Genomic DNA, 25099 nt, shown 5'->3' with positions numbered 1-25099 from the left:
AACAGTGGAAACAGTGTCAGACTTTATTTTTTTGGGCTCCACAATCACTGCAGATGGTGATTGCAGCCAGGAAATTAAGACACTTACTCCTTGGAAGGAAAGTTATGACCAACCTAGGTAGCATATTGAAAAGCAGAGACGTTACTTTGCCAACAAAGGTCCTTCTAGTCAAGGCTATGGTTTTTCCAGTGGTCATGTATGGATGTGAGAGTTGGACTGTGAAGAAAGCTGAGCGCCGAAGAATTGATGCTTTTGAACTGTGGTGTTGGAGAAGACTCTTGAGAGTCCCTTGGACTGCAAGGAGATCCAACCAGTCCATTCGAAAGGAGATCAGTCCTGAGTGTTCATTGGAAGGACTGATGCTAAAGCTGGAACTCCAATACTTTGGCCACCTCATATGAAGAGTTGACTCATTGGAAAAGACTGATGCTGGGAGGTATTGGGGGCAGGAGGAGAAGGGGACAACAGAGGATGAGATGGCTGGATGGCATCACCGACTCGATGGACATGAGTCTGAGTGAACTCCGGGAGTTGGTGATGGACAGGGAGGCCTGGGGTGCTGCGATTCGCGGGGTCACAAAGAGTTGGACATGACTGAGCGACTGAACTGAACTGATGTTTTCATTTCTCTTGGAAATAAGCCTAGGAGTGGAATAGCTATGCCATGTGGTTAATTCTTTTTTACTTTTTGAGGAACTGCCAAACTGTTTTCCAAAGTTGCCACACCATTTTACTTTCTTCCCAGCTGTGTGTGAGGGTTTATGTTTCTCTCCATCCTCATCAAAGTTCTTATATTTTTTCTACTTTAGCTTTAGAATCAGACATTTTCCTGTGGAGCCCTTGCTTCTTTTAGTGAATAACAATATTTATAAATCAAATCTGGTGCTAGGTATGCTCATTGCTACATGGAGTGGAGGTGGGGATCTTCTGCTTCAAGGTTCTTTGAATATATGTGTACACACACACACACTTAGATCTGTGTTTATTGCCAGAAATATGTTTATTGAATACAAAAACTGTGTTTACTTACTACTATAAGTATGCTTATTGAAATCCATGAGCTCAAACTGACAACTCGGATTCCAAACCAACACTGCAGGGTTCTTTGTATTTTTCTCTTTTTCCACATGTACATTGCAGTATTCTTTCTAGTTCTCAGTTTTCCCCTGTTTTAACCCCTTCTCCACCAGTGAGAAACCTTCTTCCTATTACCCTTTATGTCATCGCTTATCCGATGCATCCCTCTGCATGTAATCTGTGCCCTATCACTGTCTTCTCCCTTGGTCCTTCCAGTTCTGCTCAGGCTGTGACCTGCCACCCTGGACTGCCCTCTTATATCTCCTCCTCACCCTTCCTGCATGTGAAGCCATCTTACCCACTATGCTGTCTCTCTGCCAGACCATCCCCTTCATGTGGACGCCTTCCTCACCTCTCTGGGACTCTTAACAACCCACGCTGGGCTGTGCTGCACAGGCAGTTTCCTTCCTTCTTGGGGCTGTGACACATTATGCTGGGCCACCCCTACGTAAGGACATCTGCTTGCCATCTTGGGCTCTGACTCCCCCCATACACAGATGCCCTCTTCATCTGCTCCCTATTTATTGAACTGTTAATAATTTTTCCCTTTTATTTTTATTTTTTCAACCTTTTATTTTAAAGTAACTATAAATTCACAGGACATTGCAAAAATAATATAGTTTTTATGTATCCTTCATTTACAGTTTTTTTCATTTGTTACATCTTATGCAACTAGAGAAAATATAAAATCCAGGAAATTAGTATTTTATTTGTCCATTCATCGGTTGATAGATATTTTGGTTGTTTCTACCCTTTTGCTCTTATGAAAAGTGCTGCTGTGTGCATATTCATGAATGTATATAGTTCTGTCCCGTTTATCACAGGCAGATTTGTGTAACCACCATTGCAATTAAAGATACAGCATGATTCTGTCACCACAGATGTCTCCCTTGTGCTTCTCCTTTATTGTCATGTGAATTCTTCTCTCTCCACTGTCACATATTTAATGACTTCTTAAAATTAAAAACATTATTACAAGTCACAGAAAGAGAAGAGCTGAGCAAGGATAGAGATAAACCATGTTATGTTCATGAATGGGAAAACTTAGTATCATTATCAATCCTGAGGGAGGGGCAGGCTACGAATTCTAATTTCTGAAGGTTGATTTTATTGGCACTTTTTTCCATCAGGCACCATTGCTGAGTCTTGGGGCCACTTGGGGCAGTTTTTCCTTCAGCTCCTGGCTTTATGCAGAGAGCCCAGTCTGGCCCTCTGTAATGCAGAAACCTCTAGAAGTTTACAGCCAATGGTTCCCATCGTACTTTCTAGCTTTCAGATCCTGGGTCTGAAGGTTGATGTCTAGTTTTGTAACCTCCGTGACTGCTACCCTTCAGTTCTCACTCATTGCTGTGGCTTGATCGCTTATTTGTTAATGGCATATTTCTTTCTTGGTTTTGAATTTCACTGTATGAACTCTTTAAAAATAATGTGTTTTATCTAGAATTTCTGTACTCTAAGTAGAAAGGAATGTTTTCCACCACAAGCTCAGTACACTTTTTTTCCTTTTCTTTTGAAAAATTTCAAGCCTGTAGAAAAGTTGAAGGAATAGTATAATGAAGAATATACAATGAAAGAACAGTACAGAAATATCCATCACCAGGTTCATTAATTTCTACCGTTTTGCCTCTTTCTTGAGCACTTTTCTCCTCTCCCCCTCACCCTTGCCACTCACTCACACTGACATTCACATATTTTTTTCCTGAATTATTTGAAAGTTAGTTGCAAATAACGTAACTTCCCCAAATAGATACAGTAGGTGTCTCCTAAGAGTAAAGACATTCTCCTACAAAATTTAAATACTTATCACACCAGGAAAATGATTATTTATTCATTGTATCACTAATGTATAGTCCAAATTCCCCTGATTATCCCTTAAATGTCATTTTTTTGCTGTGTATTTTATATGTATATTTCCTTGATCCAGTTACTATTCATGCATAACATTTGGTTATTTCATTTCTTTAGTCTGTCTCAACTCAGAATTGAATACACTGAATTTTTTGAAGAATTCAGGACCGTTGTCTTAGAATGCCTCACATTCTACATTTGTCTAATTTTGCATGATTCAATTCATATTGAACAATTTGAGAAAGAATACCTTGTAGGTAAATGTTTTAAATTTATCGTATCACATCAGGAGATGCATATTGTCAGCTTGTTAAACTGTTGGTGATGCTAAACTTTTTCATTTGGTTAAGGGAGTGATTACTGCATCTTTTCACTGTAAATGTCCATTTTCTCCCTTGGGACTAATAAATCATCTATAGAATGATATTTTGAGGCATTGTGAAAATTTTCTTCCCCACTGTTTACCTAAAGGTTTTAGGTATCCATTTTTGATGCTTGCCTGAATCAGTAGTTATAATTGGAGTTCAATACAATTTCTTGATGGCTGTTTATACTGTTGGTTTATTTCACAGGTGTTTATGAAATAGGTGCCACATTAGGTTCTGTGACAGTTACATGGTGAACACTGTCTAGGGGGTGTCTTGGGATTACAGCTCAGGGATGGAGCATTTGACTGCAGTTTAGTGGGTGCCTTGTGGTGTCTATGGTGTGGTGGGAGAGACTGACATTAATCAAATAATCACACCAATGTATATTTATAATAAGACTGTGATAATTATTATAAAGGGAAAGGTAAGGGTGCTTTGAGAGATTATAAGGAGATATCACCTTTTCTAGGGATTCAGGGAAGACTTCTTGTGAAAGTAGTATTTGAGTTAAGAACTAAAGATGTAGAGTTGGCCAAAAAGTTCCTTCAGGCTTTAAGTAAAAATAGAAGACACATTTTACATTTTCACCAGGAAATTTATTGAGTAACATATTTACTGTTTAGTTCTACTCCCCTTTGCCATTTTTTCTGGCAACTTGATAATTCCATCTTCTCAAAACTTTATCTCTTTGAGTAAAGAACTGTTCCAGGTGCCTTTTACAGTTTTCTGGGGAATTAAAATTTTTTCCATTAAGAAAGTTTTGTAAAGACTGAAATAAATAGAAATTCAAAGGTGCACTATCTGGTGAATACGGCAGGTGAATCAGGACTTCCCAGCCAAGCTGTAACACTTTTTGCCTTGTTGTTCAGTTGCTCAGTCGTGTCCAACTCTTTGTGACCCCATGGACTGCAGCATGCCAGGATTCCCTGTCCTTCACCATCTCCCAGAGCTTGCTCAAACTCCTGCCCATTGGGTTGATGATGCCATCCAACCATCTCATCCTCTGTCATCCCCTTCTCCTCCTGCCTTCATTCTTTCCCAGCATCAGGTTCTTTTCTAATGAGTCGGCTCTTCACATCAGGTGGCCAAAGTATTGGAGCTTTAGCTTCAGCATCAGTCCTTCCAGTAAATATTCGGGATTGGTTTTCTTTAGGATTGACTGGATTGACTGGTTTGCAGTCCAAGGGACTTTCAAGAGTCTTCTCCAACACCACACTTCAAAAGCATCAGTTCTTCAGCATTCAGCCTTCCTTATGGTTCAACTTTCACATCCATACGTGACTACTGGAAAAACCATGACTCGGACTATACAGACCTTTGTTGACAAAGTGAGGTCTCTGCTTTTTAGTAATGGCTTTCTAGGTTTGTCATAGCTTTTCTCCCAAGGAACAAGTGTCCTTGCTCCTAGTTTTTGCCTAGTCATCAAAGAAACATTCACTCTTATGTTGTCCTGATGGAAGATTATGTGCTTTCTGTTGACTAATTCTGGATGTTTTTCATTGAGTGCCACTTTCATTTGGTCCAAATGGGAACAGTACTTGTTGGTTCATTGTTTGGTTTTCCGGAAGGAGTAGAAGATTCCCTTCCAATCCTACTATATACACGATATCACTTTCTATGGATGAAAACCATCTTTGGTGTGGTTAGTGGTCCCTTTCTCTTGCCCCACGATCTCTTCCATTCCATATTATTGTACGGTATTCACTTTTCATCACCCATCACAATTTGTTTTAAAACCATAACGTTTTATCTTTTAAGTAGAGAATCACACACAGAAGTACAGTCAGGAAAGTTTTCATTTACCTTATGTGGAACCCAAACATTAAAGTGATTAACATTACCAACCTGGTGCAAATGATTTTCAAGGCTTTATTTGGATATTTTGAATATGCTGGTTTATCTCCTGTGTGGTATTAACATTTATTGTTCTCAGTTAATGCCTCGTTTTGATTGACATCAACTTCAACTGATCTACCCGACCGTGGAGCACCATCCAGCGAGAAAGCTCCAGCCCGGAACTTCACCAACCACTTCTGATATGATTGATCAGTCATAGAGCCTTCTCCGTATACTGCACAAATCTTTTTTTGCATTTCAGTTGTGTTTTTATCTTTCTTGAAATAATAAAGCGTAGTATGCCAAAAATGTTACTTTTTCTCTTCCATCTTCAATGTTATAATGTTTTCCCCAAAATTCACCAATTTTGATGTTTTTTTTTTTTAAAGTGCACTTTGATATGACAGCTGTCACAATACAATTTAACAAAATTGTTTTAAATGAAGTTTACTGGAGTTGGTTGCCATTTCCTTCTCCACGGGATCTTCCCGACTCAGGAATCGAACCCAGGTCTCCCACATTAAAGGCAGATTCTTTAACCTCTGAGCCACCAGGGAAGCTAAATGAAGTTAAAGACAAAACTGATAAAACTTTTTGGCCCACTATTTTGGCAAGGAGTGTGTGTATTGGAGACAGATAAAAGGTCTCAAAGAGAAAAGGAGCATGAGACATTGAAGAAGTGTATATTCAAGTAGGGTTCCAGCACAAAGCATAGTGTCTGCATATAATAGGTGCTCAGTAAATATTAGTGGAAGGGAGGATAGGACTGAAAATTAGCCTGTGTAATCACTGTTGCTAGATTATTTATTTTATAATCAAAGGATCAACTCCAAGGCTTAAAAACTTAAATAATTACTGATGAAGCATTTATCATGCGTGAGACAGTATTTTAAATGTGTTATCTATGTTAATTTATTTAATCTTTAGGTATGTACTGTTATTACTCAGTTTTGCAGATGAAAATTAAGTCAGGTAATTTGAATACTAGACTTCCCAGGTGGCTCAGTGGTAAAGAATCGGCCTGCTGCTGCAGGAGACACAAGAGATGTGGTTTCAATCCTTGGGTCGGACAGATCCCCTGGAGAAGGAAATGGCAACCCACTCCAGTATTCTTGCCTTGGAAATTCCATGGATAGTGGAGACTGGCAGGCTACAGTCTACAGGATCAAAAAGAGTCGGACACAACTGAACAACTGAGCATGCACGTAGGCACAAATTGAGTAAGTTCCCTAAGGTCAAGTAGTTAGTAAGTGAATTAGAAACTAGGATTAGAAGTTGGACGGTCTAGTCCTAGAGTTTATGTTCTTGTCCATTATGCTGTAATTCTTACTGTTGCTTAAAGTATAAACAATACCTTTCTCAAATTTACATTCCAGGGCTTCCATAGTATAATGCCTGTCACTACAGCTGTGTCCTGCTGTTACCCATGTAAATAAATCCTTGTTCCAATTTCACTGATTCCTCAATAGTTGCCCATTCCTAGTATGTCTCTCCCTGTTTGAAATTTCACTTGTGCATCTTCCCATGTAGAAGACTATTACAATTTTATCCATCCTTCCAGACCCAGCTCAGATCCATAAATAATGCCTTCCTTGACCATCCAGACTGATGAGCTGGTCCATTCTTGAACTTTTATAGTACTTTCTCTGTAATACTAATGTGTTAATTTTGACAGATTAATCATTTAGTTTCTTGCGTTGTGTTGTTATGAAAATCATTTTGATTACTGTTTAAATTTTCTCATTTAGTATTGTTTATCATTAAGTAAATGATAAGATTCTTGATGTTAGGGATCCTATCTGAGACTTCAGTTGATCCCGGTACCCTGCATACAGTAGATGCACTGCAAATATGTTGATCTGATTGTTTCTGTGGCTTAGCTATTGTAAATAATGCTGCAGTGAACATGGAGGTGCAGACTCTCTTCCAGCTAGCAATTTTATTTTCTTTGGATGTATACCCAGCAATGAAATTACTGGATTATATGGTGGTTATACTTTTAATTTCTTAAGGAGCTTCCATGCTTTCTGTAGTGTCTCTATCAGTTTGCATTTCCACCAATAGTACACAAGGATTCTCTCTTCTCCACATTCTCACCAACATTTATTATTTGTTTTCTTTTTTGATGATAGCCATTCTGACAGGTGTGATGATATCTTTGTGGTTTTGATTTGCATTTCCGTGATGATTGGTGATGTTGAGCATTTTTTCATGTACCTGTTGGCCATCTTATGTCTTCTTTGGAAAAATATCTTTTCAGGTCCTCTATCCACTTTTAAATGTGGTTGTTTATTTTTTGATGTTGAGCTATATGAGTTCTTTGTATATTTTGTATATTTACCCCTTGGTGGATATATCATTTACAAGATCTTCTCCCAGTAGGCAGCCTTTTTGTTTTGTTGATAGTTTCTTTTGCTGGGCAAAGTCTTTTTAGTTTGATGTAGTTCCATTTGTTTATTTTCACTTTTGTTTCTCTTGGCTAAAGAGCCGTATCCAAAGGAATATTGTTAAGGCTGATGTCAAAGAGTATATTACCTATGTTTTCTTTTAGTTTTATGGCTTTAGATCTTATATTCAAGTATTTTTATCTATTTTGAGTTTTTGTATATGGTATAAGAAAGTAGTCCAGTTTGATTCTTTTGCATGTAGCTGTCCAGTTTTCCCAACACCATTTATTGGAGAGCTGTCTTTTCCCCATTCCCTTTGCTATAGGTTAATTGTCCATACAAGTGTGGGTTTTTTTCTGAGTTCTGCGTTCTGTTCCATTGATCTATGTGTCTGTTTTTGTATGAGTGCTATACTGTTATAATTACGGTAGCTTTGTAGTATAGTTTGGCATCACAGAGTATATTATGGGGTAGTTTTTAAATAGTGATCTAATCAATCACCTTGTTAGTAATCAGTTTGTTCATATTTTCTATTTTTTATGATTTAGTGTTGGTAGGATGTATGTGGCTAGGACTTTATTCATTTATTCTGAGTTGTCCAATTTATTAGAATATACTTATTCATAGTAGTCTGTTATGCTCCTTTGTATTTCTGTTTTATCAGTTGTAATATCTATAAATTATATTTTAATAATTGGGAGTATAATAAAGTTTGATCTTTTTTCTAGATTTAAATAAGTCTCTTGAGTGGTGTTTTCTCACCGATGGAGAATTACTTTCAAGCAGAAGCTTACAACCTGGACAAGGTGTTAGATGAATTTGAACAAAACGAAGGTGAGGATTTAGTTTGGTGACACTATTTGAATGTATTTATGATACAGAAAATGTGGGATTATAAGAGGATGCAGTACTAAAACAGAGAAGGTTGGGTCCAATGCCTTATTGATGATAGTATTATATATTAATATTCAGAGGAAGAACTAACATTTTTTTAGCCCTATGTGCCAGATACTACGGAGAAGGCAATGGCACCCAACTCCAGTATTCTTGCCTGGAAAGTTCCATGGATGGAGAAGCCTGGTAGGCTGCAGTCCATGGAGTCACTCAAGTCGGACACGACTGAGTGACTTCACTTTTGCTTTTCACTTTCATGCATTGGAGAAGGAAATGGCAACCCACTCCAATGTTCTTGCCTGGAGAATCCCAGGGACGGGGGAGCCTGGTGGGCTGCCATCTATGGGGTCGCACAGAGTCGGACACAACTGAAGTGACTTAGCAGCAGCCAGATACTAAGCTAACCCATAACCCTAGGCTAACTCCTGATTCATGTAAATTTGAAACTTATTATTTTGGGATTTTATTAGATGTATGTAGATGGGCTTTATAAATATAAAGTGGAAAGTGTATTATCCTTTCAGTTTGGATCATTTATACAAGTATCTTCTCACTCTCTTCTCTGGTTTCTTCCCTGCTTGTATCACAGTTTTTTGTCATCTACACAAATGTTACACTTAATCATGTGAATACTGTCTCTAGAACACCACTGACTCTCATTAATAAAATTATAGTTCTTTACCTCGGTCTCTTTGCAACTTTTGTAGGTTCTAGTAGAATATTTTCTATATAGTTGATTTGCAAAATATTTCTGTTGAGTCAGTAAAAATTGTTGCTTTAGTTGAAATATTATGTTTGCTTACCAAAAATAACTCCCTTAAAAGGAGAATGATTTCAGAAGCCACATTTTTTGCAACTGTGCTGATCATTTGTTTTGAACTTTTTCTTTTTTTTAATTTGTGGTTGCTCTGGGTCTTCATTGCTGTGTGTGGGCCTTCTTTAGTTGTGGCGAACAGAAGCTACTCTTCACTGCAGTGGCTTCTCTTGTTGAGGAGCACAGGCTCTATGCACGTGAGCTTCAGTAGTTTTAGCATGCAGGCTCTGTACTTATGGCTCATGGGCCCAGTCTCTCTGCAGCATGTGGAATGCTCCTGGACCAAGATTGAATTCATGCTCCCTACATTGGCAAGCAGACTCCCGTCTACTGTACCATGAGGGAAGTCCTGTTTTGAACTGTTTTTTAAAAATCTCTGTTGTTGCTGTTTAGTCATTCAGCTGTGTCTGACTCTTTGTGACCCCATGGACTGTAGCATGCCTGGCTTCACTTGTCTCCTGGAGTTTCCTCAAATTCATGTCCATTATGTTGGTGATGCCATCCAACCATCTCATCCTCTGTCACCCCATTCTCCACCTGTCCTCAGTCTTTCCCAGCATCAGGGTCTTTTCCAATGAGTTGTCTCTTTGCATCAGGTAGCCAAAGTATTGGAGCTTCAGCTTTGGTGTCAGTGAGTATTCAAGGTTGATTTCCTTTAGGATTGACTGGTTTTATTTATCTCCTTGCTGTCCAAGGGACTTTCAAGAGTCTTCTCCAGCATCACAATTCAAAAGCATCAATTCTTCAGTGATCAGCCTTCTTTATGGTCTAACTTTCACATCCATACATGACTACTGGAAAAACCATAGCTCTGAGTATCTGTACCTTTGTCGGCAAAGTTATATCTCTGCTTTTTAGGTTTTAAATGCTGTCTAGGTTTGTCACAGCTTTTCTCCCAAGGAACAAGTGTCTTTTTTATGGCTGCACTGAACTGTGGCTGAAGTGATTTTAGAACCCAAGAAAATAAAATCTGCCCCTGTTTCTATTTTTTCCCCATCTATTTGCCATAAAATGATGGGACTAGATGCCGTGATCTTAGTTTTTTGAATGTTGAGTTTTAAGGCAGCTTTTTCAGTCCTCTCTTTCACCCTTATTGAGAGGCTCTTTAGTTCCTCTTAACTTTCTTGTCATTAGAGTGATATCATCTGCATATCTGAGGTTATTGATATTTCTCCTAGGAATCTTGATTCCAGCTTGTGATTCATTCAGCCTGGCATTTTGCATGATGTGCTCTGTATAGACGTTAACTAAGCAGGGTGATAATGTACAGACTTGACGTACTCCTTTCCCGATTTTGAACCAGTCCATTGTTCTGTATCTGAATTAACTGCTGCTTCTTGACCCGCATTCAGGTATCTCAAGAGGCAGGTAAGGTGGTCGGTCTGGTATTCTCATCTCTTTAAGAATTTTCTACAGTTTGTTGTAATCCACACAGTCAAAGACTTATGTGTAGTCAATGAAGCAGAAGTAGATGTTTCTTTGGAATTCCCTTGCTTTCTCTGTGATCCAGTGGATGTTGGCAATTTAAACTCTGGTACAGCTGTGCATCTGGAATTTCTTGATTCACGTACTGCTGAAGCCTACCTTAAAGGATTTTGAGCATTATCTTTCTATTTCTAGTATGTGAAATGAGTGCAATTGTACGGTAGTTTGAACATTCTTTGGAATTGCTATTCTTTGGGATTGGAAAGAAAACTGACCTTTTCCAGTCCTGTGACCACTGCTGAGTTTTCCAGGCAGTTTGCCGATATATTGAGTGCAGCACTTTCATAGCATCATCTTTTAGGATTTTAAATAGCTCTGTTGAATTCCATCACCTCACTAGCTTTGCTCATAGTTACACTTCCTAAGACCCATTTGACTTCACACTCCATGATGTCTGGCTCTAGATGAGTGACCTCCACCATCATGATTATTCTGATCATTATGATCTTTTTTGTATAGTTTTTCTGTGTATTCTTGCCATCTCTTAATCTCTTAAAGGAAGTACATGTTACCAAATCTCAAGTCTCTGCTAGCCCAAATTTGGGGAACTCAGGATTTAACATCTAGCAGTCAGAGTATATTAATCCCATTCTCCATGCAATCTGAATTTTTTTTATGGCTTTTGCAATCTGACCTTTCTAGCTTCTTTTCACTACATTCTTACAGTAATTCTTTTTTCACCTCAAGCTGATTTACTTAATTGCTCTTTCAGATTCTTATGCTTAGGGCTGTACTTTTCCTTTTTTCTCTTTTATATATGTCCTGTTTCCAAGTTTATGTAAAATTGTCTTTGAAGCCCAGCACATATCCTCCTGCTTCCATGAATTCAAGTTTGCTGCATCAGCCTGTGAAATATCTTTGTACTAAATTTATTTTCTACTACTACATAGTAGTTTTCAAATACTTAATCTATCATATACTGCTAGTTAGATATTCATGTTTGCTGTATCTATTTCTTATTTTTCCAGCTAGATTATGTACTTTTTGGAAGCCAGAGCTATCATTTAATCTCATATTCCTCAACCTCAATGCTCTTACTGTGGTATCACTTAGCATGTTTTTATTGTGTACCTACTGCATATTTATCAGCATGTTTTTATCATGTTCCTATTACATATCAAGTGCTCTGCAAAGCTAGGACTAACACTGATGGGAAGAAATGGTTTCTGCCTGAAAATGTTAGGTAAATCATTGCATTTCAGTGTAATAAATGCTTTGATAGAGATATGAACAAAGTGCTAAGGAAACCTTAAAGATTAATGTTGCTACTAGAGGAAGGGGCTTTCCTGAGAGCAAATCGTATCTATGTAATTTCAGGGCTATGATTATCAGATTTACTCTAGGAAGAAAGCAGGAAAGGCAATAGTTGCAAAGTGCTTTGTTTCTTACTTCTCTAATTAGACATACACATAGCACTATAACTTGGGAAAGTAGCTATCATAGTTATGATCTATTAAAAAATAAACTTTAAATGAAATTTTGATTATTGATAGAGTATAAAAACGTTGATTTTATATGGCAAATGCAGAATTTCTGCCAAATTTCCTCAGTATAATTATGAACCTAGAAATAATGTATTGTCACATGGTTATAAGCAGAATTTCACATGCTGTAGGAAACTTTTAAACTTGTTATAGACAAATTTCAAATATATACAAAAGTAAATAGAATAATAGAATAGTATAATAAATTCCTGTGTACTCATTATACAACTTCAGTAGTGATTGACGTACTGCCATTTTTCATTTATATATCTTCATTTATTCCTTTCTCCCTGCTTCATTGTTTTTTTTTTTAACAGATTTTTAAAGGTAAAATTTATACATTAATTGTATAGATCTTAAATGTACAGTTTTGGCCAAGAGATATATCCATATAACCCACATCTTAGTCATAATGTAGATTATAGAACTTTCTGTCTCCACAGAAAATTCCTTTGTTTATTTTCCACTCTATTACTATATCCTTATCACTGTTCAATTTGTTTTTCACTTTAGATTAGCCACTACCCCATACTGTGCTTAGCCTATCCAAGGCCTACCCGATTACTGCACTCCCCTGCTCAGCTCAAAGGACAGCCTGCCAATCACTTTAATTATGTTAACTAGATTGAGGTAGAATTCTTCCGTTGTTTGAAATGTTCTGAGATATTACCATTTTGTGATATATAATTCAGGGAACTGTCTTAAATGTTTTCTCTTATCCTTAGCTAAAAATCAGAAACTTCATATTCTAGGAATATTCTGTTTTCACATATCCTAGGTAGATTTTACTTTCAGAAAATATTTGCAAGTGTATTTCAATAACTTAGTCCTAGCCTTATCAGTGTTACCAACAAACTTACTGTAATTATTTATTTTTTCAGATGAAACCGTTTCTCCTATTTTATTGGATACAAAGTGGAATAAGATTCTAGATCCCTCTTCTCGTCAGCTGTCATTCAACTCTGCATTGACCAGTGTGAATGAACCTACAGTTTCTGAGTCACAGCCACAACTGAAAGTCTTCTCTCTGGCTCATTCAGCTCCTCCTGACTCAGAGGGAGAGGACCACTGTGCTAATGGACAAGACTGTAGTCTGAATCCAGAGATCAACACAATGTGGATTGATGAAAATGCGGTTACAGAAGACCAGTTAATTAAGAGGAACTGTAATCGAGATGATCAATGCAGTACTGTCGAAGTGGGAGAGAAGAAATGTGGAAACCTAGCTTGTCTGCCAGATGAGAAGAACATTCTTGTTGTAGCTGTCATGCATAACTGTGATAAAAGGACATTTCAAAGTGATTTGCAGGATTGTAATAATTATAATAGTCAGTCCCTCAAGAATGCTTTTAGCTGTTCACTGGATAATGAAAACAGACAAACTGATCAGTTTAGTTTTAGTATAAATGGGTCCACTGAAAAAGATATGAACTCAGAGAAACAAATGGATCCACTGAATAGACCAAATGCAGAGGGGGATTCTGATAAGTATATATGTACTACTTCTGATAATCTAGCCAGTGTTTGTTCCCCTTCACAGTTACAGGATGATGAAAATATAGATAGAGACCCCTCCATGTCTGTGATTACAAGCTTAACACTAGATTCAGTAATCTCATCCCAGCGAACAGAGGAAGGTCCTGATGTAAAGCAAGAGGACTCTACCCCAGATGAGGTTCTCACTGGCAAAACCAGCTCTCCTAGGACAGACCTGGGGAGTCCAAACTCCTTTTCTCACTTGAGTGAGGAGATTTTGATGAAAAAAGAACCATCAGAGGAGAGGACAACTGAAGAATCCACCCAGTCTGCTTTACCTTTACTTCTCAAAACTGACACGCCTAATGGGTCTGGCAGGGATGATAACTCTGAACAGGTTTCAGATTGTCTTGTGCCCAGTGAGGGTAAAGCTGATGACAAGGAAGGTTGTAAACATGAAGAAATTCTTGGCACTAAAGAATTTCTTAATATGACAGAGCATTTCTCTGAATCTCAGGAGATGACTAACTGGAAATTGACTAAACCAAACAAGATGAATGACAGCCAAGTAAAAAAAGATAATGAGAAGTTCCTGCAGATGAATCAGCCTGAAGACACCTGTGATGATAGTGGAGAGTGTGATAGAATGGCAGAAGCAGGTCTAGATTTAAAAGGAACTTGCATGAATGAAAGTGAAGGATGTGATTTCTCCACTGTTATGGATACACCAGCAGCAAATTCACTATCTAATTGTTGTGATTCCTATGGAATGCAGAGCCCAGTTGTTTGTTTTGTTCCAAAGACTTTACCCTCCAAAGAAGATTCAGTAACAGAAGAAAAGGAAATAGAGGAGAGCAAGTCAGAATGCTACTCAAATATTTATGAACAGAGAGGAAATGAAGCCACAGAAGGGAGTGGACTACTTTTAAACAGTACTGGTGACCTAACGAAGAAAAACTATTTACACAATTTCTGTAGCCAGGTTCCATCAGTGCTTGGGCAATCTTCCCCCAAGATAGTAGCAAACCTGCAATCTATCAGTGTTCCTTTTGGTGGTGCAAGACCCAAGCAACCTTCTAATCTTAAACTTCAAATTCCAAAGCCATTATCAGACCATTTACAAAATGACCTTCCTGCGAACAGTGGAAATACCGCTAAAAACAAAAATGATGTTCTTGGGAAAGCAAAATTAGGGGAAAACTCAGCAACCAATGTATGCAATGCCTCTTCGGGAAACATCTCTATTGCTGATACAAATGGGGACCATTTAGAAAGTTATGAATCTGGGATATCCAGTAGACCGTGCCTTGCATTAGCTCCAGAAAGCCCAGATAATGATCTCAGAGCTGGTCAGTTTGGAATTTCTGCTAGAAAGCCATTTACCACTCTGGGTGAAGTGGCTCCAGTGTGGGTACCAGATTCTCAGGCTCCAAACTGCATGAAATGTGAAGCCAGGTTTACATTCACCAAAAGGAGGCATCATTGCAGAGCATGTGGGAAGGTAAGTTGTGTGTGTCAGGAATCTGGCACGTGCATTTTACAACGCTCAATTAAAAGTTAATAAAGGTAATATAAGGGAGCATGCTTAAGGCTGAGGTGAAATTACAAATAGCTTTTGAATATACAGTTCTAGTAAATTTCCAAATGAAAAATGGCCTCACTGATTCTTAGTGTTTATATAATTTTCTTGTTGTTGTGAAGATTTAAGCCGAATCAGTTTTCATGAAGAGATGGGAACTGCAGAAGTGGTAACTTTGAGTTCTATATTGATACTTGCTTAATGGAATAGCTTGAAATGAGGAAGTTATTCTTTTGAATAAGATTTTAAGAATTTAAGAAATGTTTATAATTGATTTTATATTTTTTAATTCTTGAGTAAATTGAATGTTATACTTGGAATCCATCCCAGTTTTTACTATAGAAATTTTGCCATTGTACTAGACATTCTGGAACTTTCTGTACACATATTTTTGTTTTTTCCCCCCATATAACTTTGACTCAAAAGACTTGGAAGCTGCAGATCCTTGTGACAGTGTAATGAGGATAATGATATTCCTTAGTTCTCCCAAAATTCTGTTAGCTAGTGACACTAGTGACAATATACTAGTATTTCCTTAAGCAAGAACTATAAACAAGGAGGAAATAGGATTTTGTATTTTTTAAAGGAATGTAAGGTTTGGTGTCAGGTCTGGATTTGAACTTCAGCTTTATTACTGTTAACTATATAACTTTGTTAAGCTTTGCGTGCATGCTAAGCTACTTTCGTTGTGTCTGACTCTCTGTGAGCCTGTGGACTGTAGCCTGCCAGTCTCCTCTATCCATAGGATTCTCCAGGCAAGAATACTGGAGTGCGTTGCCATTTCCTTCTCCAGGGGATCTTCCCAACCCACGGATCAAACCCACGTCTCTTACATCTCCTGTATTGGCAGCAGGTTCTTTACCACTAGTGCCATGTGCCAAGTTTATCATAAGAAAACAAACCAAAAGATAACTTTCACTGGGCTGCTCTGAAGATTAAATGAAATTACATGTAGTAGTAAGTGCTCAGTAAATGACCTCTGTTTCTCTTCTTGCCTGATTTACTGGTCTGTCTGAATTAATTAGATTGCCGTCAACTTCAAGGGACAGACTATCTGGCTCTCAGTGACTCAAACAAAAATAACGTTTATTTCACATAACAAGAAGTCTGAAAATAGAGACTCTGCTGTGTCTGGGTGTAGTCAGGGTTACTGAAGTTCTCTTGGTCTTCCCTTCATGGTCTCAATATAATGTGGCACAGCTTTAAGCATCAAGTCCAACCTGATGACTTCCTAAGTACAGAGAAGCTGTTCAGTGGCAATAAAGCCTATTTCTCTTGCCACCCTCTCATCAGGAAGGAAAGAAACCCCAGCAACTTCTTTCAATTTATTGGCCACTTCTAGACCACAGGCCCAATTTAGACCAATGACTGACAACAGGGAACAGAATTGCCAGGATTGGCAAAGATCAATCGTGATTCACCTCCTGGGGCTGAGCCAGTATGGCAGCATTAGCTCCAGAAAGCTCAGATAATGAAAAGAATATTAAAAAATACAAAATCCCATTTCCTCCTTGTTTATAGTTCTGACTTAAAAAAACCTAGTATATAATATATATTACTAGCTAACAGAATTTTGAGAGAACTAAGGAATATCAATTTTCCTTATAATGTCACAAGGATCAATAGCCTTCAACTCTTTTTTGAGTCATAGTTATATAGGGGGGAAAGACAAAAATATGTGTACAGAAGGTTCCGGAATATCTAGTACAATGGCAAAGGAAAAGGGGAAGAATGGTTCTTGGATGGACATTCAACAAGGGCTACTATAAAGTCATAGAACAAATGAACCAAATAATGGGGAGCAGAAAGTTGTTAAAATTGTGACTGGTCTGTTAGTATCTGATTATTAAAATTTGAAGAAAATAATGTGTCTGATTCCTAAATATTTTGCAATCTGAAGTAAACCTGTGGTCAGTAGCCTGAATAGTTAGTTTTCTGTTAGGGGATTAGAGGCATCATTTTTTTTGTTTCTGTTCTGTGTTTTGCTTACTGTGTATAACACTTTGTGAAAATTTTGCTTTCTTAAGCAAATAATAAAAATGCTTTTGTTCCAGGCTAACATATTCAGATATAATGACTAAATAGGTAACTTAGGTGGATTCAGAAAGAAAATGGTGGCGTAAAAATGCACATAAGCTGAAAAATTACGTGGAATTTTTGCTGAGTGGAATTTGTAGAATTTATAAATTTATCATTCATATGGATTATGGATTCATATTCCATCTTTTTTTCTTTCCATCTTCATTTTCCTCAGGGATATTCTGAGGATTATTGAGATAATGTCTGTAAAAATCCTTGAGCGTCTCAGAAGCAAAGGGGCTATAAATGTGGGTATAGTTTTTCTAGACAGTAAATTAATCAAATGATACTTGGAAGATAGCTGGAAAAATACCCTAAGCAATGTGATTTTGTAAAATAGTGTTTACTGTCGAAAAAAGAAGTTTAGTTTGTACCATTCTAATATTTCTACTATCTAGTAATTTCCAATACTTTTTTAAACTTAATATCTATAGGCAATAAGTTTTCCTTACTGTAAGAAGCATATATTAAGCATCTACTGTATGAAAGTTTCTGGGCTAAGTGCTGGAGATTCGGAGATAGAATGTATGACCCCATAGAGTTTATAATCAAAAGGATTGATTTCAGTGAGTGAGGAGTATCTGGATTTCCTGTAGTTTTGCAAAAATCCTAAAAAAAAATAGTGAACTGCTGATCTGAGTAGAAAATTGGACCATCACATACAATTTGTAATACAGTATTTTAAGAGGCAGTTTTGTGTGTTTTATATTCATTCTCGTCTTGTAGAATGGGTGGTTAATTTTTTCCTACTTAACAGATCAAGTATTAGAGGCTCAGAGAGGTCAAGGAATATATCCAAGGTCACACAGCTTGAAAGTGGTAGAGCCACCTTTGGAGGAAAAGCTAGGACTCTTTCCTTCCATCATAACTGCTTCTCCTAACATGTCTCCTCATTTATAATAGCAGTATGAACAAAATGCTTTAGAAACAGTAAGATAGGGGAGCTTAATTTTTCCAAGAATGGAAGGAGGAGTCAGGAAAATTGTAATACAAAAAGCAACCATTTGGGCCTTCTCTGGTGGTCCAGTGGTTAAGAGTCCTCTGTGTTTCTGCTGCAGGGGTCTTAGGCTCCACCCCTGGTGGAGGAACTAAGATCCCTCGTGCTAATCCCGCATGCTGCCCTGTGAGCATACCGTACCCCCCACTTCTGCCCCCTGCTAAAAGATAAAATGACTATTTGGAGAAGGAGATAAGAAAGTGGATATAATTTATGGATCAAAATTCTAAAGTATGTGAAGAGAATGGGATCACAGCAGAGCACAGGTGGAGAATTAGCAATAGGAAAAGGGAAATCATTTTACAGACAAATAGGCTGTGATAAAAATACACTTGAATATAGAAGGAGTTAATAGAAAATTGTGGGAAATTGTTTAGCAAAGCTTAGGGCATATATTCAGCTCTTGATGAGTAGTATTACAGATATTGTTACATTTATCTTGATATATTGTCATTAAGAAGAATATAATTATATTGAATTTAGGAAGGTATTAAAATATTGCAGTTTATTTCTATATTGTTACAGTGGACATCAAAACACCTGGATTCCATTCTTGTCTTCATTGTTAATTGGAAAACTATGTCATGCTCTAAAATGCTTAGCAAATGGGTTTTGTTTTATGATTTCATGCAATATTAATTCATATAATTGTTCCATATAGCAGCGTAATCTTTACTTTTCCTGTATGATAAGTGATAAATTACAGAATAGAAAGTATACAGAAGAGAGTTTCTTGCTGGTCCAGTGGTTAGGACTTGGGGCTTTCACTGCTGTGGCCCCAGGTTCAATCTCTGGTTGGGAAACTAAGATCCTGAGAGCTGTGCAGCGAGACCAAAAAAAAAAAAAGAGTACAGAGAATTTCTTCCTTGAAAAGTTCTAATGATCATTGTTAATCTAATGAACTTAGCCCTTTAAGTTCAAATGATCATTGTTATTATATACCTGTGTTTATTTCCTATGGAAAACACTGAATCTAGTAGATCATGGTTATTCATCCTCTGTCATGTTTCCATTTGCCATAAATATTTTGACCCCTTTTATTTGATTATTTGACTTGAAAGGCCTAAAGGAAACTATTGAGTTTAAGAGTACAGGAAAGAGTTTTTTGAAAGTGGAAAAGAATTTCTAAAAGAAAAAAAAGTTTTTTCTTTTATTTGGTCATTCACAAGGTTTTATCACACTTTATCCATTACCATCAGTGATGTGGCTCGTTGTTATTTACGAGATGCTAGCTGCCTGGAGAATCCCATGGATGGAGGAGCCTGGTAGGCTGCAGTCCATGGGGTCTCTAGGAGTCGGACATGACTGAGAGACTTTATTTTCACTTTTCACTTTCATGCACTGGAGAAGGAAATGGCCATCCACTCCAGTATTGTTGCCTGGAGAATGCCAGGGACGGGGAAGCCTGGTGGGCTGCCATCTATGGGGTCGCACAGAGTCGGACACTACTGAAGTGATTTAGCAGCAGCAGCAGCTGGTTAATGACTGTTCTATCTACTAAAATAGACATGAAAATAGCCTTTAAAAGTTCTTGAACTGATACTCACAATGTAGATACTGTGTATTTGTTTAGAACAGTGTGCAAGTTGAGAATAGCATTTTTTTTTTTAACACTTCTTCTATATACTAGGCTTATCTGGTCTAAACTAAGCATAGTTCTCTGAGATACAGTTAAAGAGGAGAAAAGTGCCTCAGAAAGTAAAGTTTATAAGCAAAAGTGCATGGATTTCAACACAGATTTTTTCAGTTCCAAAGCCCCTTGCTCTTTTTACCACACAGGACATAGTAGCAAAATTTATCAGTATTTGGATTGCTTACTAGAAATCTAAGTGATTGTCCTTGGGTGAACATCAGTTTTGGATAGTGGTAAAGGACTGGTGGAAACAGTGTCAGACTTTATTTTTTGGGGCTCCAAAATCACTGCAGATGATGACTGCAGCCATGAAATTAAAAGACGCTTACTCCTTGGAAGGAAAGTTATGACCAACCTAGATAGCATATTCAAAAGCAGAGACTTTACTTTGCCAACAAAGGTCCGTCTAGTCAAGGCTATGGTTTTTCCTGTGGTCATGTGTGGATGTGAGAGTTGGACTGTGAAGAAGGCTGAGCGCCGAAGAATTGATGCTTTTGAACTGTGGTGTTGGAGAAGACTCTTGAGAGTCCCTTGGCCTGCAAGGAGATCCAACCAGTCCATTGTGAAGGAGATCAGCCCTGGGATTTCTTTGGAAGGAATGATGCAACTGAAACTCCAGTACTTTGGCCACCTCATGCGAAGAGTTGACTCATTGGAAAAGACTGTGATGCTGGGAGGGATTGGGGGCAGGAGGAGAAGGGGACAACAGAGGATGAGATGGCTGGATGGCATCACTGACTCGATGGACGTGAGTCTGGGTGAACTCCAGGAGTTGGTGATGGACAGGGAGGCCTGGCGTGCTGCGATTCATGGGTTCGCAAAGAGTCGGACACGACTGAGCGACTGAACTGAACTGAAAGGACTGGGAATTTGAAAGGAAGACAAAAATGCTAAGTGATTGGTGCTATCAGTGGATGGGAGAGTATAGCAAAGATAGCAGGATTTTAGGTTTTACTTCACTATTAGGTCTTGGACTACAAATTAAGAAAAGAATAATGTGGGTGCCAGGTCATAGTATGAGGAGAGATATACCACTCCAGTTTACTCACTACTTTTTCCACATTAATTGACTTTAACAGTATAACTCAAAATTGATGGATTTTTACTATGTTTGGATAGATGGTGATTTGAATAGACAGACCACAGAAGAGGAATGTAGGAGAGGCAGAATGGAAAGAACACTGGAATGGGTATGAAATAGCTCTAGACTTCAGTTTTCTCTGCTGTAAAAGGAAGGGATTGCATAGATTTTATTTCCTTGCAGCTCTGAAATCTTGTGTGAACTTCTGTATTTAAAAAAGAAAGAAAAGGAAATGATAAGGTTTGTGCTAGCACTGATTTATCTCTGTAAAGTTATTATTAAACATACTTGATTAGCCAAGGTCACTTTGTGGGAAAAATATGCCATTAAGCATTTTGTAATGTGCTGTGCTGGAAGTGTGTTTTCTGGAAGTCATCTTAGTTTGATTGGAATGCTGCTTATTACAGTACCACTTAATGTGCTATACTAGGGATTGTATTTTGCAATTACTGTTCCTTTTTTTTCATTTCCAATAGTACTAATACTTTGACACACAAATGATCATCACATATAGTTTAAAGCAGATAGGTTGATGACATGTATAACATCAAAATGGCATATTGAAAACTGATCTAGATTATTTTTAATATAGTTCTAGAAAGGTACCTCCCTCTACACAATGGGGATTATAGGTATTTAATGTATACAGAACATTTCTAAATGTAATTACAAAATTTTATGTTTTACATAAATTTATATTTATGAAAGTGATCCATGTATAATGAACATTTCTAAATGTAATTACAAATTTTATGTTTTACATAAATTTATATTTATGAAAGTGATCCATGTATAATGAACATTTCTAAATGTAATTACAAATTTTATGTTTTACATAAATTTATATTTATGAAAGTGATCCATGTATAATGAACATTTCTAAATGTAATTACAAATTTTATGTTTTACATAAATTTATATTTATGAAAGTGATCCATGTATAATGAACATTTCTAAATGTAATTACAAATTTTATGTTTTACATAAATTTATATTTATGAAAGTGATCCATGTATAATGAACATTTCTAAATGTAATTACAAATTTTATGTTTTACATAAATTTATATTTATGAAAGTGATCCATGTATAATGAACATTTCTAAATGTAATTACAAATTTTATGTTTTACATAAATTTATATTTATGAAAGTGATCCATGTATAATGAACATTTCTAAATGTAATCACAAAATTTTATGTTTTACATAAATTTATATTTATATAACAAATATAAGTTTATATAATTTATATGTTTATGTATAAAATGGCAAACTACAGTTAGTATTTAACACCGTACTTTTAATTTGAATTACTGTTCCACAGTAGTTATGAGTAATTTTGTCTATAAAGATATATAAAAGAACTATATAATAATATTTTGATATCTTTGTCTTTATAGCATATTTTTAAATGAAAAATATTTTGAAGAATTAAAATAATTTTTCAAATTTGAAATTGAAAATAAAACACATTTTTAGTTGAGAAGAAGAGGCTTGGTACTATTTTTGTTTTAAACAGAGTAATATTTATATGTTTAAAGATGGCAATCTTCTACCTACTTTTACAAATCCCGAGTCCCTAATTCAGCTCCCTGGATATACCCACTTTAAGAAATTAATAGCCTGTTTCTTAAGTTAAAGTATAGTTGGTTTACAATATTACATTAGTTTCAAATGTACAACATAGTGATTCAGTATTTTAATAGATTATACTCTTTTTTTGTTTTCTGACTGTGGGATCTTAGTTCTCGAACATGGATTGAAACCACACCCTTGACAGTGAAAGTGTAGAGTCCTAACCACTGGACTGCCGGGGAATTCCCTATATTCTATTTAAAATTATTAAAATAATGACTGTGTTTCTCTGTACTGTATAATGCATCCTTGTACCTTATTTATTTTATGCATAGTGGTTTGTATTGCTGCCTCTCAATCCTCTATTCCCATCTTGCCCTCCACTTCCCTCTCCTCAGTGCTAACCACTAGTTTGTTCTCCTTATCTGTGAGTCTGTTTGTTTTGTCATATTCATTTGTTTTATATTTTAGATTTCATATATAGAGTTTTGTCTTTCTCTAACTCTTTTCACTAAGCATAATACTCTCTAAGGTCCATCCATGTTGTTGTAAATGGCAGAATTTCATTCTTCTTAGTGGCTGAGTGATATTCTAGTGTGTGTGTGTCGGGGGCGGGGCGTGTGCATCACATGTGTCCATCCGTGCATGCACGTGCCCTACATATTCTTTGTCCATTCTTCTGTTGATGAACATTTAGGTTGTTTCCATATCTTGGCTCTTGTAAATAATGTCATGATGAACATAGGAGTCCATATCTTTTCCAGTTAACTATTTTCATATTCTTTGGCTGAATAACCAGAATTGGGATAGCTGGATAATATGTTAGTTCTGTGCTTAACTTTTGGAGAGATTTCCATACTGTCTTCCACAGTGGCTATACCAGCTTACATTCCCACCAGTAGTTTATGAGGGTTCCCTTCCATGTCCTTGCTGACATTATTTGTAGACTTCTTGATGATAGCCATCATGAAAGGTGTGAAGGTGATATCCCATTATGGTTTTGCTTTGCATTTTCCTGATGATCAGTGATGTTGAGCATCTTTTCACGTGGCTCTTGGCCATCTGTGTATCTTCTTTAGAAGCATGTTCATGTGTTCTGCCCATTTTTAAATTCGGTTGTTTTTTTTGATACTGAATTGTTTGAGCTCTTTAGATATTTTGAATATTAATCCCTTACTGATCATATAATTTGCAAATTTCTTCTCCCATTTTGTAGGTTGCTTTTTTGCTTTGTTGATGGTTTTCTTTGCTGTACAAAATCTTTTAAATTTAATTATATGCCATTTATATATTTTTGATTTTTTTTTCTTTGGCTTAGAAGACAAATCCAAAAAAATATTGATACAGTTTGTGTTAAAGAGTGTTCTCTATGTTTTCTTGAAGTCTTATACTTTCCAGTTTAACATTTAGGTCTTTAATCCATTTTCTTTTTGTAAGTAATATGAAAAAATATTCTAATTTTATTTTGTAAAATAAATGTAGCTGTCCAGTTATCCAGCACCACTTATTGAAGAGCCTATCTTTTCTCCTTTGTATATTCTTACTTCCTTTGTCATAGGTTAATTGATATAAGTGTATGGGTTTATTTCTGGGTTCTCTATTCTGTGTTGATCTGTGTGTCTTTTTTTTGTGCCAGTACTGTGCTGTTTTTTTAAACTTTTAATTTTGTATTGGGGTATACCAATTAACAATGTCGTGATAGTTTCAGGTGAACAGCAAAGGGATTCAGCCATACATATACATGTGTCCATTCTCCTGCAAACTTTCCTTCCATCCAGGATGCCACATAACATTGAGCAGAGTTCCATGTGCTGTGCAATAGGTCCTTGTTGGCTATCCATTTTAAACACAGCAGTGTAGTACTATGCTGTTTTTATGACTGTAACTTTGTAGTATAGTCTGAAGCTAGCACCCCAACTTTGTTCATTTTTCTTAAGATTGATTTGGCAAGTCAGTTTTTTGTGGTTCCATATAAGTTTTAGGGTTGTTCTAATTTGGTGAAAAATATGGTTATTTTGATTGGGATGGCATTAAATCTATAGATTGCTTTGGGTAGTACAGTATTTATCAATATTACTTCTTCTGATTCATTTCTTCAGTTTCTTCAATTCATTTCTTCAATATCATCTTCAATTTCCTTCATCAGTGTTTCATTTTTAGAGTCTTTTACCTCCTTGGTAAGTTAATCCTAGATATTTTTTGTTTTTGATGCTGTTTTAAACAAGATTGTTGTATTGCTTTTTCTCTGTGGTAGTTCATTATTAGTTTATAGAAAAGCAACAGATTTCTGTACATTAACCTCATATCCTCTAACTTTACTAAACTTATTTATTCTAATAACTTTTTAGTGGTGACTTTAGGGTTTTTCTATATGTAGAGTCATGTCATCTCAGAGAAGGCAATGGCACCCCACTCCAGTACTCTTGCCTGGAAAATCCCATGGATGGAGGATCCTGGTAGGCTGCAGTCCATGAGGTCGCTAAGAG

General features: G+C 36.7%; 1 protein-coding gene across 3 annotated transcripts in view; it reads left to right on the top strand.

Moving 5' to 3' along the window:
• The window catches only part of ZFYVE9 (zinc finger, FYVE domain containing 9), a 118040-nt gene that overhangs the window by 8781 nt on the left and 84160 nt on the right, over positions 1–25099 (top strand). For all 3 annotated transcript variants that reach the window (XM_010847191.1, XM_010847190.1, XM_010847189.1), the window contains exons 2-3: positions 8245–8350; positions 13075–15170. In XM_010847191.1, coding sequence (XP_010845493.1) covers positions 8281–8350; positions 13075–15170 — 2166 coding nt within the window. In that variant the 5' untranslated portion in view covers positions 8245–8280. The remainder of the gene's footprint in view (positions 1–8244; positions 8351–13074; positions 15171–25099) is intronic.

This window comes from Bison bison, unplaced genomic scaffold, assembly GCF_000754665.1.
Source record: "Bison bison bison isolate TAMUID 2011002044 unplaced genomic scaffold, Bison_UMD1.0 scf7180017864244, whole genome shotgun sequence".
Classification (NCBI taxonomy): Eukaryota; Metazoa; Chordata; class Mammalia; order Artiodactyla; family Bovidae; genus Bison; species Bison bison.
This window is presented reverse-complemented; position numbering and strand designations above follow the sequence as displayed.